This window comes from Ctenocephalides felis, unplaced genomic scaffold, assembly GCF_003426905.1.
Source record: "Ctenocephalides felis isolate EL2017-DRISC unplaced genomic scaffold, ASM342690v1 CF-g0.4_SCAFFOLD_03573, whole genome shotgun sequence".
Lineage (NCBI taxonomy): Eukaryota > Metazoa > Arthropoda > Insecta > Siphonaptera > Pulicidae > Ctenocephalides > Ctenocephalides felis.
The window spans coordinates 21,151,666-21,166,593 of NW_020539727.1; the positions used below are offsets into that span (position 1 = coordinate 21,151,666).

Here is a 14,928-nt window from a genome sequence, read left to right on the forward strand (position 1 = left end):
ATAAACAGCTATATCTTCAAGTGATTCTATAAGATAAACAAATGTCAAATATTATCTCAACTCGTCATTAAACTGAATATTTATTGCTTCCAAAGGGCTTCATATCGTGTTACAATAAATAGAATTGGACTGATAGATAATGATTTGTTTGTTTCATCTTTTGTAAAAAATGTAACGGTTTTTAAGTGATATTTGCCCAAATATTTTATATCATACAGATTACCCTGCGTAATCTTATTTTTTTCACTTTATACATAATTATTATGATAATTACTAAATATTTTTGCTTCTTATTACAATTATAAAATATTATTTTTCGAAAACGTTTCGAAGTTTGAAAATACTATAGAAGCATCACATTGTTTTAAATAACAATACTCAACAATTATAGTAACTTATTATTTATCTCGACAAAGTATACGATCTTAAATTAGTGTAGAAAAATTATTTTTTTAAAATATTGCAGATTATGCTAATTTAACACATCGGATACAGACAATACTGTTTATTATAATAATGTAATATGATCTTTTATGAGTTTTTGGTCTTTCTTACTCATAAGTTCGTTTTTGGTGAAAAGTACTCAATATAGTAATAATGAATTAATTAAATTGGATATAATTTTGTTAAATTATTATTTAAAAAAATAAACTTATTGTTTTATTTTATTGTTTTTATTGTTTAGTTGAATATAGTTGTAGTTGTATATACATTTTTTTATATTTGTACTAGTAACTTTCAATTTTCTTTACGTTTGTTTAAGATAATAAAAATATCGGTAATTTACCGGTATTCCGGTTTTAAAATGAAAAATTACCAAAATACCGGTATTGAAATTTTTCATCGGTATTGCAATACCTAGTGTAGAGGTGTGGTGGTTAAAATAAATTTTATTTTACCTCTTTCTGGCCGAAGATCTTTTGTTTCTGGAACGTCCGGCCCAGTTGTCGCCGTTTTGCACTTCATCTTTGCCTTTGCGTTTCTCATTGGAAATGTCTCGTTCGCCTTCCGAAAAAATACTGTCTTCTGATTGATTAATTTCGACTTTCTGAAGAAAAAAATATAAAAAACAGTGCACGCGATTGAAGTAAGAATTTGCTACTGTACAAGATGGCATTTAAAATAAAAAATAAATACATCCTAAAATTTTGAATAATGTTTATTAGTAATATGGTGGTAACACTCGTGATGCACACATTTATTAGTGTCGACCATTATACACATTTATATAATGATAAATTATAAATTATATATTTTGTAATAGCATTAAAATATGTAGAATATTTGAAACAATATGTAATTAAAGTCATACTTCAAATATGACATGATCGGTTTGTCATTGTAATTAGCATTCAGAAATAAAACTTCATTAGAGAATGAAGTAATATTCGTTCACACAATTTTAAACGACGCCTAAACAAATTTGTTTTCGTAACTTCACTCATCATGTAATATTGTGTTGAAGAACTTCATGTAATTAATTTAACATACATTCATTGATTGCTTGTATTTTTTTTTTACATTTTTCCAGACTTTTTTTACTTTTTTTTAAAATAATTTTAAACTTTTAAAATTAAGTTTATTTACTTCTAGTAGAGTCCTTTTTTATAACCTTGCCGTCGGTAGAATCCGCTTTTCAAGTCATTATATTATAATTTTGCTCGACGGTAGAGTCCCTTTATTCTAATTAATAATTTTACTCGTTAGCAGAGTCCCTTTTTTTTGGCTTTTATATCAATTTTGTTCATTTCTATCAAGTTATTTGATCACTTGTCAGTAGAGTCTCTTTTCTATTATATTGTTTATTTATTATTCATTTGTCAGTAGACTCCCTTTTGTCTTTTTTGTCAATTTTAGTTTTGCTCGAAGGTAGAGTCTTTTTTTTATATTTACGAATTTCAAATTTGGTCGCTAGTAAAGTCCATTTTAAATTTTTATATTAAAATTGTGTTTGCTCGTCAGTAGAGTTCTTTTTTAGAGACATTTTTTATTCATATTTTGCTCGTCAGTAGAGTCCCTTCTTTTCTTCTAGATTGAAATTAAATTTGCTCGTCAGAAGAGTTTCCTTTCACAAACATTTCATTAATATTTTTGCTTATCAGTACAGTCCTTTTAGTATCTATATTAAATTTGCTTACCAGTAGAGTCCATTTTCTTTTTCTAAGTTGAATTAAACTTTGCTTTTTTCGTTTAAGATAAAATTTTGATCATATTTAACTATTCGATTTTTATTTGCTCGTAAGTAAAGTCCGTTTTAATCTTTTAGATCAAAAACTAAAGTTTCCTCGTCAGTAGAGTCCTTTTTTATATGTTTCCTTTCTATATCTTTTATATCTATACCAGTTAGTGGAGATCCTTTTCAGTTTTTATATTACTAATTTAAATTCAGTCATCAGTAAGTCCCTTTTATCAACTAGATTGTAATTAAAGTTTGCTTGTAAGTAGAGTCCATTTTATGTTCTGATTAAAAATTATGTTTGTTTGTTAGTAGAGTCCTTTTATTTTTTCATTTAACAGCTTTAGAATCTGTCTTGTCTATAAAAACAATCTATTTAATATAGAAATAATTTCTAATCAATAAACTTACGTTTAGTACACGGACGATTTTTGACGATTACAATAACTTACCCTACGGGAAGTTAATAATAAAATAATATATAATATATTATACTTACAGCTTTGTTTCTTTGAAAAAACGCCTGTAATTTGTTAGGATTCAGCTTGTTCAGTTTCGGTGATGATGATGTTTTCTGAAACCATCTGCGTTGTGGATTTGTACATTTATCTAAAAAATAAAAATAAATAAAATAATTTGCTAATTGATGACAATAATTTTTGTAACATAAAGAAACGACTCAGCTGATCTGCGCAAAAAATAATCAGCACGATTACAACTGATGTGAATATACAAAATCGGTTCAGCACAAATTGAATTACAGACTTATATTTTTTTTATCCTCACCTTTAACTCAAAATATATCTCGCACCAAAATCCGCAAACACATATATACAGAAATTAACGCAAAATCTAACATTTACATCTCACCAGAAAATCATGAATCCAATTATAAAAAGGTTGTATATGATATAAACACAAAAAATTTAGCACCAAAAAAAAATCCAAAACGATTTGACATTACATAAGGATTTCATTGTTTCACCAAGCTCGTCAAAAAAAAAAAAATAAAAATAAAATAAATTTTATCCATTTACTTACCGCTTTCAGGCAGCATGGATGCCGCCATGTCTGCGAAATGGTTAAAATTCTGGTTGCATTTTGTTGAGTTGCACTGGTTGAAATTTTGAATTTGGTCAGTTGGTTGTCAATTTGACAACCGACGTTGTCAGTTGGTGGTGAAAAAAATGAAAGTGGCAGAGGATACTTGAAAGATGGAGTTCGAATAGACCAGGATTCTTTGAATTCAACTTCTGGTGGATAATGTTTTTCTTCGATTTCAAAAACATTTCACTTCAGTTTCTTGATACATCTTTACCACATTTGTTAGAAAGTCTCTAGAAAATAGTTTCTAGAAAGTTAGAAAATAGTTTCCATCTGCCATTGTTACAGTCCATGCCTCTAATCCGTCCAAATTAAATACTATTTTTAGAATGATTGAAAATTGTTATAAATATATCATAGTCAACATAAATCAAAATGAAACATATTTGAAAACACACAAAGACGTAACATTTACGAAATATAAGGTTACGTAGTATTTACGTAACACGTAAATTAAGTCTTACCCCATGTGAGTCCAATTTAGTTTTCTTTTTCGATTCAAAAACACTATTTTACTTTCTTGATCCATTTTCACTAGATTTCCAAGAGTCCAGGTTTCTAATCACTACAGAGCTATAGTAAAACTGTTACTTGTTACTTACGTAACATTTAAGAATCGAGTTACGAAGTTATGTAACGGATGATCTTATGATTTCGATATTTCTGTAAAGAAAACATATAAAGTATTATACATCGTTAGAAAGGTCTCAAAATTCTTATTTTTTTTCCCATATATAGTAACTTCAAATTCCTCACGGTGTGGCCTATAGGCAAGTTGCTATCGATAAATTCCAATTTTTAGATGGGCCACCCTATAGCTAGAAAGTAAATTGTATGTTAATTTATAATAAGAAATATAATAAGACTCGAAAGATTACCATAATTTTTAATTATGTTTTTCTTTTTGATTAATTTAATTATGTTTCTATTAAAAGTCGTATAAAAATAAATGCTTTTTATTGCAATAAATAATTTGTGAATATATTATTACATATAAATAATTTTTACACAAAATATACAAATTTGTCATAAATACTTACTTAGATAACTAAAGATTAAAAAGATAATTTAAAACTATCTTTGATGCGTTTATGCAAATTAACTAGTGCTTGGTTTCCTTTTGTTTCAATAGTTTTGTGCGAAATGGAAGCTGATAATAAAATATTTATTAAATAAATTAATAAATACTAAATTGATTTAAAGTTTTTTGTCTACATATTTATTTAAATTGTGTGTAATTGTTAAGTTCGTATTTAGTTTAATTTTAGTTTAGGCCTTATTATTGACTTCAAATCTAAAACAGAGACTCAAAAAGTGTAAAATATAATTTTTTTAATAAAAATCATTAAATTAAAATATTTATTCCACAAATTGATTATAATAAATTTCAAGGATTTAGTTCAATCAACAAAACCATAAGTCAGTATTTTACAAAAGACTGTAGATCTCTGTTCTAGATTTAAATCTAATTTTATATTAATAATTAATTAATTTATTATATTGATTACCTTGATTACCATATAATTACTTATTCGTATCTACGACTAGTATATTTTTGTTTCGACAAAAGAGGCCCTCGTGAATATTTAAATATTTTAATTAAAAATTATTAGGCCCAAAAGAATCACTTAGTAATAAAATTAATATAGAACTTCTGGCATTAGATAAAAATAAGAAAATTTAGTATTTCAGTTTATAACTGACACAAAAAATTATAGATATTTTTGGAGCTAAGAATATCTCTTCTATCTTGATCCGAATCCAGTATCTCAGATTTGGAGATTCGATTAATTAAAGACAAACCTTTTAGGTCAATACGAGGCTTAAAAATGTTTTCCTTGGGCTCTAAAATTTTTCAACCACTGATTTATCAGTGTACGCCTAAACATCTAAATATTATATCAATAATTAATTATTTTTTTGTATTAAATTTAAGGTGACCTAGGTGTACGTTCGTCCAGTGCACATACAAGTGCCTTCATAACACTTGCTGCTGCCAAAGAGGCGTAAGGCTGCCATTCTTTGCCTCTACTACCATCTCTGTAATCAGCAATACCTAAAAAAACAAACAAGAATAAAATATTTTCTTGACTGTGACTTAAATGTTATATTTTTTACCCCTGATGCAAATAAAACTGTCCCTGCAGTTTCCTATAACGCTTTCAACGACTGCATCCATGTCCATGTCGAAGGCCAGGGCTCCATGTTTGGCCACAGCCTGGCTTCGAGAGACTTCGTTGCCTCTGGCTGCTGCACGACCACAGCAGACAGCTCCTAAATGCAGTCGGGGTTGTCCTAAACCTTCAGCACTAGAAAAATGATAGTAAAATTCAGTCAGAAGAATTTAGACACAAGAAAGCATGTATCATTTATCATTTATCTTTATCAATAGTAAAATTTAGTCTCGACTGAGACACTTGAGTGCTGAGACACAAGAAAACATGTATCGTTTATTATTTATCTTTTACCTCAGTCTGGTAGGATCAGCAGGATGCTCCACCTCGATAACATCCCTCTCACCTATACTCATATAAAGTTTATCAGTATCTGCAGGAGGTCTATCGAAACCCTGCTGCTCTCCTCGGGATGTCAAACAGTCTCTGAGCCTGCTCCATGTACCTTGACCATGGTGTCATGTAACCACTGATTTCGGCAGTGGCGTGCAGTTCTCTTATAATATCCTAGAAAATGTAAATGTTATATTAAAAGACTGATAGATAAAATTATTATAAGAACCAGATTTTCAAGATTATGATAAAGACTATTACCTCGAGAATCATGTCATTGGGTTTGTATGTTTTCGTTTCTGCTGGATTGTCAGAGTGATAGACGTAGACATATCTGAAATAAAATGAGAAATATATATTTGAGGTTATGTTTATCTCCAGAACATTTCTGCATATTATAGTCAGATTTGAAAAACGAACTTATAAGAAAAACGTTTACAAATGAACTATGAATGACAAATCGACTTTCCGCACATATTATTTATATATATATAAAAAAATTTATAGCAATATATATTTATTTATTATTTATTTCACAAAGCATTTAAATTCTAAGCTGTGAAGTGCGCAAGTGTCCAGGAACGAACTTCACAGTATTGTCTGCTTAAGTTTGTCTGTCATTTTTAAATGTTTATTTATAATAAATTATACACGCAAAGCGACTTTGTAGTTAAATTTTATGACCATATTTATTATTTATTCATTATTAATAAAATAAAAATAAAAACCATTTAAAATAATAAGATTCTCTACAACGTGAAGTGCGCAGTGCGTCCAGAACCCAACTTCACAGTGTTCCTGATTAAGATTAACCGGTATATTTGAACTTGAATTTGAATGTTGAATAATTTTTGTTTAAATATTAATGAATATAATGATTTTGCTTATATTTATACAATCATTATATTGTAAAATTAAATATATAAACAGGCAATGAAAAAACGGTTAAGATTTGTCATAAATCTTAATTTCTATATCTCTGAATAACAGTTTTTCAAACCAAATCACTATTAAATAAGAACTATTAACCGAAACATGTTGAAATAATTTTTTTCATTGAAAACAGACTGGTCATGGTGTTCTAAAAATCAGCATAAGCATATCATCTTGTTCGAAAACTTGACAAAATCGTTTTCAAAAATAATATTTGAACAAAACACTGATGAGATTTTATTCACGCAATTTTTTTAATATTTAAATAAAAATCAATTCAACTTACGGTCTTTGTGAAGAAGTAGCAGATACCACGACATCTCCCAAACGAACATGTTTTCCATAATCGGTATAATGTGGTACACCACCAGCTACACCAACCAGAATGACATATTCCACCTGAATAAATAAAAAAATAAAGAAAATCGTTATAACATGTAAGTTACAATCCAAACATGTTTCAATAAATAAATAACTATCAGATATATTTGAAACTTATCCTCCAAATTATCTAACGATCTAACTTGGATACCTAAAAGTAATTTTGATAAAAAGCTGATGGGAGTTTTTATTATACTAACCGTAAAAAGAGTGTCCAAATAAATGGATTGGTAGACTCTTGGTCAACCATTGACACTTCTGATAACGTCTTTACAATTTATCAGAATATTGGTACAATCACCTACTTATTAAAAATGCTTTTGAATTTACCAGATCACTTTAGCTTGTTTTGTTTAAATTATTTTCAAAACAATCTTGAACCTGGTCCACCACCCAACTTGTTTTTCCAGCCAATCATCTATCTACCTTTTTTATACCATACAATTACATTTATTCTTGGGTCTAAATCATTTTCACTTTTGAATTTGAGAGCAATGTGAACCTAGTTCCAAAATTTCATACAAATTGGAGCACAGTAAAAAAATTAAAACGCTCCATTGACTTGGTTAAATATCCATATGAATTTTTGACACAATGGAACTTCTAAATAATTTATTGAATAAGTAATTTTTTTTTAGTTAAAAATTTATCAAGTGTCCTTTACCCTTACCTTTTGGAAAGTCCCCAAAAGTCTGGTCGTGGTATTACCAGCAGCAGTCAAAGCCTCTCTGGTATGACCTACTGCTGGTAATTTAGTTGACACGATTTTGTGCCTTCCAATATTTCCTAAAGTGTATACATTCGATTCACCTGGAAAGGAAAAAATAAATAATTTATAAAAAATGTTTAAATAAATTGGAGACGACAAACACAAAACATTTAGGAAACCAATTTTAGGGACAAAGTTGTGAAGGAAGGTTTTAGCAAAGATTGAGAAATTTTTACTCCAAGTGAACCAAATTTTTACCCCAAATTTATATATATTAGTAATATTTTCGCAGCCCAACCGTCGAATTAAAAAAAAAGATTAAAAAACAAAATTATTTATTCCATTAAACGTTTCGACACTTGATGTGTGTCACCATTCAGTAATCCAAAAAGAACATATAACATAAATACAAAGTTGATGATAAATATAAATATATAAAAAGGAGGAAATTATACATACCAAACCAGGAAAAACAACAGAAAAAATTAATCATAATGTAAAATTGATTGAACACTAAATTTGTGTAAAAAAATAATATATACTATTATATTAACAAACGAGAAATTGAAGGAGCACATATTGCCCTCCTATATTTAATGTTATTTATAGCGGTGCATTATGGACACTGATCAAGGTTACAACGCAGTGTAGTCACGCACGTATAATGAAGGAGTGGGAGAGAGTTGTGAGAAACGAAAGGGGAAAAAAGTTAATTAATTTTTTCTGTTGTTTTTCCTCGTTTGGTATGTATAATTTCCTCTTTTTTATATATTTATATTTATCATCAACTTTGTTTTTATGTTATATGCTTTGTAGATTACTGAATGATGGCACACATCAAGTGTCGAAACGTTTAATGGAATAAATAATTTTGTTATTTAATCTTTTTTTAATTCGACGTTTGGGCTGCAAAACTATTACATATATATATATATATATATATATATATATATATATATATATATATATATACATATATTAATCCTTGACTAAGCAGTAACATGAACTACAGAGCAAATGTGTTTTGTTTTAGAAATAGCTTTTAGAATGTACGTTTCAAATTTCGTAGTGTAAACATATCCACTAGAATTCGTAGTTTATAAAATCCAGAATGCATAAACATGATTTAGTTAGTATCACATTACACAGATTCCCAAACTGTGAACCGAGAATAATATTGAAAAAACATACCAACGATGAAAGGATACAAAATTAATTATGTCTTTCTTTAACAAATCATTTTTGGAATGTAATTTTTCAATTATATCGTAGTTTATAAAATCCAGAATATCATAAACATGATTTAGTTAGTATCGCATTAAACAGATTCTCAAACTGTGAACCGAGACTAATATTGAAAAAAAAGCCAACGTTGGAAGCATACAAAATTAATTAGGTCTTTCTTTAGCAAATCATTTTTGCAATGTAAATTTATTATTATATCGTAGTTTATAAGATTCAGAATATCATAAACATGATTTAGTTAGTATCACATTACACAGATTCTCAAACTGTGAACCGAGAATAATATTGAAAAAAGAAGCCAACGATGGAATGATACAAAATTAATTAGGCCTTTCTTTGACAAATCTTTTGACGAATGTTTAAAAAATAATATTTTTTATTATTTTGTAATTTATAAAATCCAGAATATCATAAACATGATTTATTTAATATCAAGTTCCACAGATTCCCAAACTGTGGACCGCGTTTATAAACAAAAGAGACACAGACAACATGAAAACACTGAAAAATGGTTTGTAATTTTCTTTCGTCAGTTTTTAATAAATATTTTAAAGTATACCGAGTTGCTGTAGGATTCTACAATGTTAGCAAATATTATTGAAAATTGAGTTTTGAACAAATTTGCCAAATATTCCATCAACATTAAATGTGTTTTTTAAACGTTACAAGAGATAATATAAATGAATGCATAAACGTGCAATCTTTTACTATAAATAGTACAGCTGGTTTATTTCTGTCCAGTTTGTTCTTAGAATACGATAATCTGATAACAAAATAGATCCTTTATCAACTGATATAAAGTTGGTTAGTGGGTTTCATTGTAGAAAATCGATATTTAGTTGTTTTGTTTCGGAGGAGTCGTCGAGTCGCGCCGGGAACATTAATTCTGAACCCACGCGCTCACCCATTCGACCTATCTTTGGTTAAATTTGTTATTTACGACGTGACCTCATTTTTTCGATCTTCATTTTATTCCTTATTTTTATTATATGTAATATATTCTTGTGTTATGTAACATAATTTATACTTATAACATTTTTGCTAGACGTAGAAAAATATTATAATATCTTATATATTTATATCGTTATTTTCAACTCTAGAAAAAAATAATTCAAATCTAAATTTTTCTCAAACAAAAGACTTGCTAGTGCAACCTCAATAATTTATAATAATTTCTGCGTGTTATTCTGGTCTAATTATATATCAAAGATCTATTTTATTATCAAACTATAGTATTTCGAGAACAAACTGGGTAGGAATAAACCCGCTGTACTATTTATAGTAAACAATTGCACGTTTATGCATTTATTTATAATATCTCTTGTAACTTTTGAAAAGTGCGTTTAATGTTAATGGAAAATTTGTTCAGAATTATATTATCTACAATATCTGTTAATATTGCAAATCTCTAAAGCAACTCAGTGTGCTTCAAAATCGCACTTGAAAAAATTAACAAGGTATATTAGCGCGCAAAACGCTTGGATCAATTAGCGTTCAACTTTATGTGCATTTATTTACTGTATCTCTTGTAACTTTTAAACAGTTTGTCTAATATAAATGAAATATTACGCAAATTTATATAAAATTAAATACTCCACAATATTGTCTAACATTATAAAACTCTATATCCACTCGGTGTACTTTAAAATTACAATTGAATATCGAAAAGTTTTCCTGATTAAACACACCTTTATTTTAAATTGCACACAAAGTGCTCGAAACGATTAAATGAATAATTAAAAGTGAGAAATTGTTAGCCAAAGGTTAAAATCGAATTATATATATATATATATATATATATATATATAATTATTTTTGTTGTGGAAAAATTCCGGTTTTCCGGATTTGGATAGTCGATTTTGATCCGGATGGCATTTGATGAGAAAGATCTAATATGATTTTGCAAAGATTCTCAAAAATAATAGAAAATTGGGAACTAAAAAATACTTTATTTATATGTATATATATATATATATATATATATACTAGCAAACCCGACGAACTCCGTTTCGCCACCAGATGCTTTCGTGAGAAAGGTGAAGAAATTTTTTGTTTGTTTTATATTTGAAAAGGAAAAATTTGATTTAATTATACAATAGTAATGAATTTATTTCGATTACAAAAATGAAGTGTTTTTTAGTTAAACTTCTCTAAATAAATGAAAGTGAATCCGCAAATTATCCGTTTCATTGAAGTGCACTTTCGTAAACCACATTTTTTGTTTTTTGGTTCGTGCGTTCTGGAGTTATATCGTCAGGAAAGAAAACCCGATATATATATATTTAAAAAAAATTTCACGTTTCTATAAATGCTTAATAAAAATGGCCAATTTTAACGCTTAATAAATTTGTTTATAAAGTTTAATAAATTGCTAATTATCTAGCTCTAGATTTGTATTACACTTAAGGACGTTTTTTTTTAATTTTTTTATTTTATTTATTTAAAAAAAATTATTATTTATTTATATATTATTTTCAGACAGGGGTATCTGGTATGAGAGATTATGAAACAATGTTCATATTTTATATATACATATCATTTATCTACTTCATTATACAACAATATAGTATTTATCATAATTAAAATATCTATTCAATCTTCAATTCCTTTATAATATTTCTTTATTTTCCTTTTGAAATTATTGTCAATATTAATACAAGTTTTAATTGATAATAATGATGTAAGTTTTTAATATAGTAAAAAGTGATGTAAATTAATTTTGAAACTCAACCCACAAAATTAACTTAATTTCATTAACTTAATTATATGATGTTAAAAAAGAATTCGAGGTCTTGTAACTTTCACATTATTTGTGTTATATATATGAAATATTTAAAAAAAAATTCAGGATATTGAACAATTAACACTATTTCCTAATATTATATTAGGAAATATATTCCTAATATTACCGTACATCAACTCGGTGTACGTTCATGCATTTAGTTACTATATCTCTTGTAACTTTTAAATGATTGGTCTAATTTTAATAGGATATTCGGCAAACTTGTACGAAATTAAATAATCTACAATATTTACTAACACTATAAAACCCTACATCAACTCGGTATACTTTAAAATCGCCCTTGAATAAAGAACATTATTATGGGCACACTTAGACAGTTGCATCCATGCATTTATTATATCTATTGTAGCTTTTATAATTTTTGTCTAATTTTAATAGAATATTCGGCAAATTTGTAAATAATTAAATAATCTACTATATTTTCTAACACCATAAAACCCTACATCAACTCGGTATACTTTAAAATCGCCCTTGAATATAAAATAATATTATAGACGCTTTAAACAGTTGCTTTTAAGCTGTTTAACTTTTATAATTTTTGTCTAATTTCAATAGAATATTTGGCAAATTTGTATAAAATTAAATAATATACAATATTTTCTAACACTATAGTACCGTACATCAGCTCGGTATACTTTAAAATCGCACTTGAATAAAGAACAATATTATGGATACCCTTAAACAGTTGCACTCGTTGCATTTATTTAGGCATTCGCATTGCAGTTGCATTTATTTAGGCATTAATTCATTATATAACTTGTAACTTTTATACTTTTCATCTAATTTTAATGGAATATTTTGTAAATTTGTAGAAAATTTAATAATCAACAATATTTACTAACATTATACAACCCTACATCGACTCGGTATACTTTAAAACCGAAATTGAAGACATAGACAGTAAGTCATGGCGCTTAAACGACTTGCAACTCATTTGTGCATTTATTTATTAAATCTCTTGTAACTTTTAAGGTTTTCGTCGAAACTAAATATAGTATTTGACAAATTTGTAGAAAATTCAATAATCTACAATATTTAGTAACACTATAAAACTCTACAGCAACTCGGTATACTTTAAAATCGCAATTGAAACTAGACAGTATGTCATGGCGCTTAAACGACTTGCAACTCATTTGTGCATTTATTAAATCTCTTGTAACTTTTATACTTTTTGTCTTATTTCAATAGAATATTCGGCAAATTTGTAGAAAATTGAATAATCTACAATATTTATTAATATTATAAAACTCTACATCAACTCGGTATACTTTAAAATCGCAATTGAAACTAGACAATAGGTAATGTCGCATTTGCCCAAAATGAAGCAATATATAACATTTCCTAACACAATATATCAATTGCGCAAATATACACAAAATTTTATCACATTTCTAATATTTACTTTAACAAATATAACTTCATTTATAATTACTCTACTCGAAAAACCTTTGAAAACCGTTCAGACAAATACAAACTTATACAAAATGCACACACAAACACACACTTCTGAATAAAATAATTTTCACGGTTGCGCATTTCGACATCGACTTCAGTAAAATGGCCGGAGTCGAATAGAAAAGACATATTTTTTTAATCGACCGTATAAAAACTTAAGAAAACCCTTTAAATAATAATAATATTAAATCTTAATAATCTCTAATGTGTTTGATTTGCAACTATTGTGTGTGCATGTGTAAAATGAAACCTGAAGAAACGCAAAGGAAAGATTATGAGAAGATTTTTGTGGTTGTCGATAGTAAAATGACAAAAACTAACCTTATAAAAAATTAAACAAAAGGATATTTTATGTATGTTAAATTTTAATATTATGTGCCAAATGAAGAGTGTACGGTAGCACTTTTACAAAAATTGTTAAAAATACAGGTAGGTTAAGAAAATTTAAAAAATATATATTAATTATTATTATTCGTATTAATTTAACAAATTTTGTGTGTTTTTTAATTAAGATTATTATTTTAATAAATCATTTTTAAATTCAAAAAAAAAAAAAAAATCATTATTTGAACTACTCCGAAGCGGTAGGCTAGATTTGCATTTAACCTAAAACTTCGCAAGTTTCAGGTCAGCGTGCAAAACGCCCTACCGGTTTACCCTGTGGCATTAATTTTTGTTAATATTTTTAAATTTTCGAAGTATTTTGTGATTATTGATGGTAACATGGTAAAAAATTAAAAAGCATATTGAAAATATTTTTATTTATATATTATATATACTAGCTGACCCGGCAAACGACGTTTTGCTAAATAAAGTATATTCTAAACAATTTCTAGAGAATCAAAAATATTATTACTTTAAGTGTGTAAGGATGTGTTGTTTGAATGCTATATACAATGATGAGAAAAATATGCCAAAAAGTCCATTTTCATATTAACATTTGTTGATATTTTGAGTTTCTAGTAACACTTACGGCCCTTTTACTAACGTTTTTGTGTATAAATATAACTACGAACAAAACTACTTACTACAATTTAATCATAATATTCAATCATAAAAATAATATTCACGTAAAACAACCTATTAAACGTAATTGAAAATCACCTGTCAAAAACGTTTGACATTTGACGTATTAGCCACCGTCCATTGTTTTATTTAAATTACGCTTCTACAAAAATTTCGAATTAAAAATGTAAAGTTTCTAGGCGATTTTGTAATAATATCTCACCTTTCCGACAACCTACTGATTAGCACGAATTTTTCAAGACTAAAACTGGCCAAATCGGTTTAGCCGTTTTCGAGTTTTGGCAGATAATTTTATCGAGAGCTCCATTTTTATATATAAGATGAACAAATTTTATTTATGACTTATAAAATCAAATAATAATTATTATATAGCAACCTTGATTAATTTATTGTAGTGTATTAAATTTAAATTATAGACAAAGCAAAATTTTATTTATATTAATAATCTTGTTTGAATTTTTGTTATAAAATTTAAATTCTAAGCAAAGTAGAATTTTATTTAACTTGATTATTTATTTTATTTAACTTTATGTTAACAGATTTTAATTAAAAAAGTAATTATTTTTACTGTTTTTCTTTCAAGATTTAT

The 14,928-nt window shown here is 27.2% G+C and overlaps 1 protein-coding gene across 1 annotated transcript in view; it reads right to left on the reverse strand.

The window, feature by feature from the left end:
- Positions 1-4,851: 4,851 nt before the first annotated feature.
- The window catches only part of LOC113389747, a 109,034-nt gene continuing 98,957 nt past the window's right edge, over positions 4,852-14,928 (reverse strand). Inside the window, 7 exon segments of the mRNA XM_026626758.1 lie at positions 4,852-5,336; positions 5,399-5,589; positions 5,749-5,847; positions 5,849-5,961; positions 6,049-6,121; positions 7,007-7,119; positions 7,772-7,911. Coding sequence (XP_026482543.1) covers positions 5,212-5,336; positions 5,399-5,589; positions 5,749-5,847; positions 5,849-5,961; positions 6,049-6,121; positions 7,007-7,119; positions 7,772-7,911 — 854 coding nt within the window. The 3' untranslated portion in view covers positions 4,852-5,211.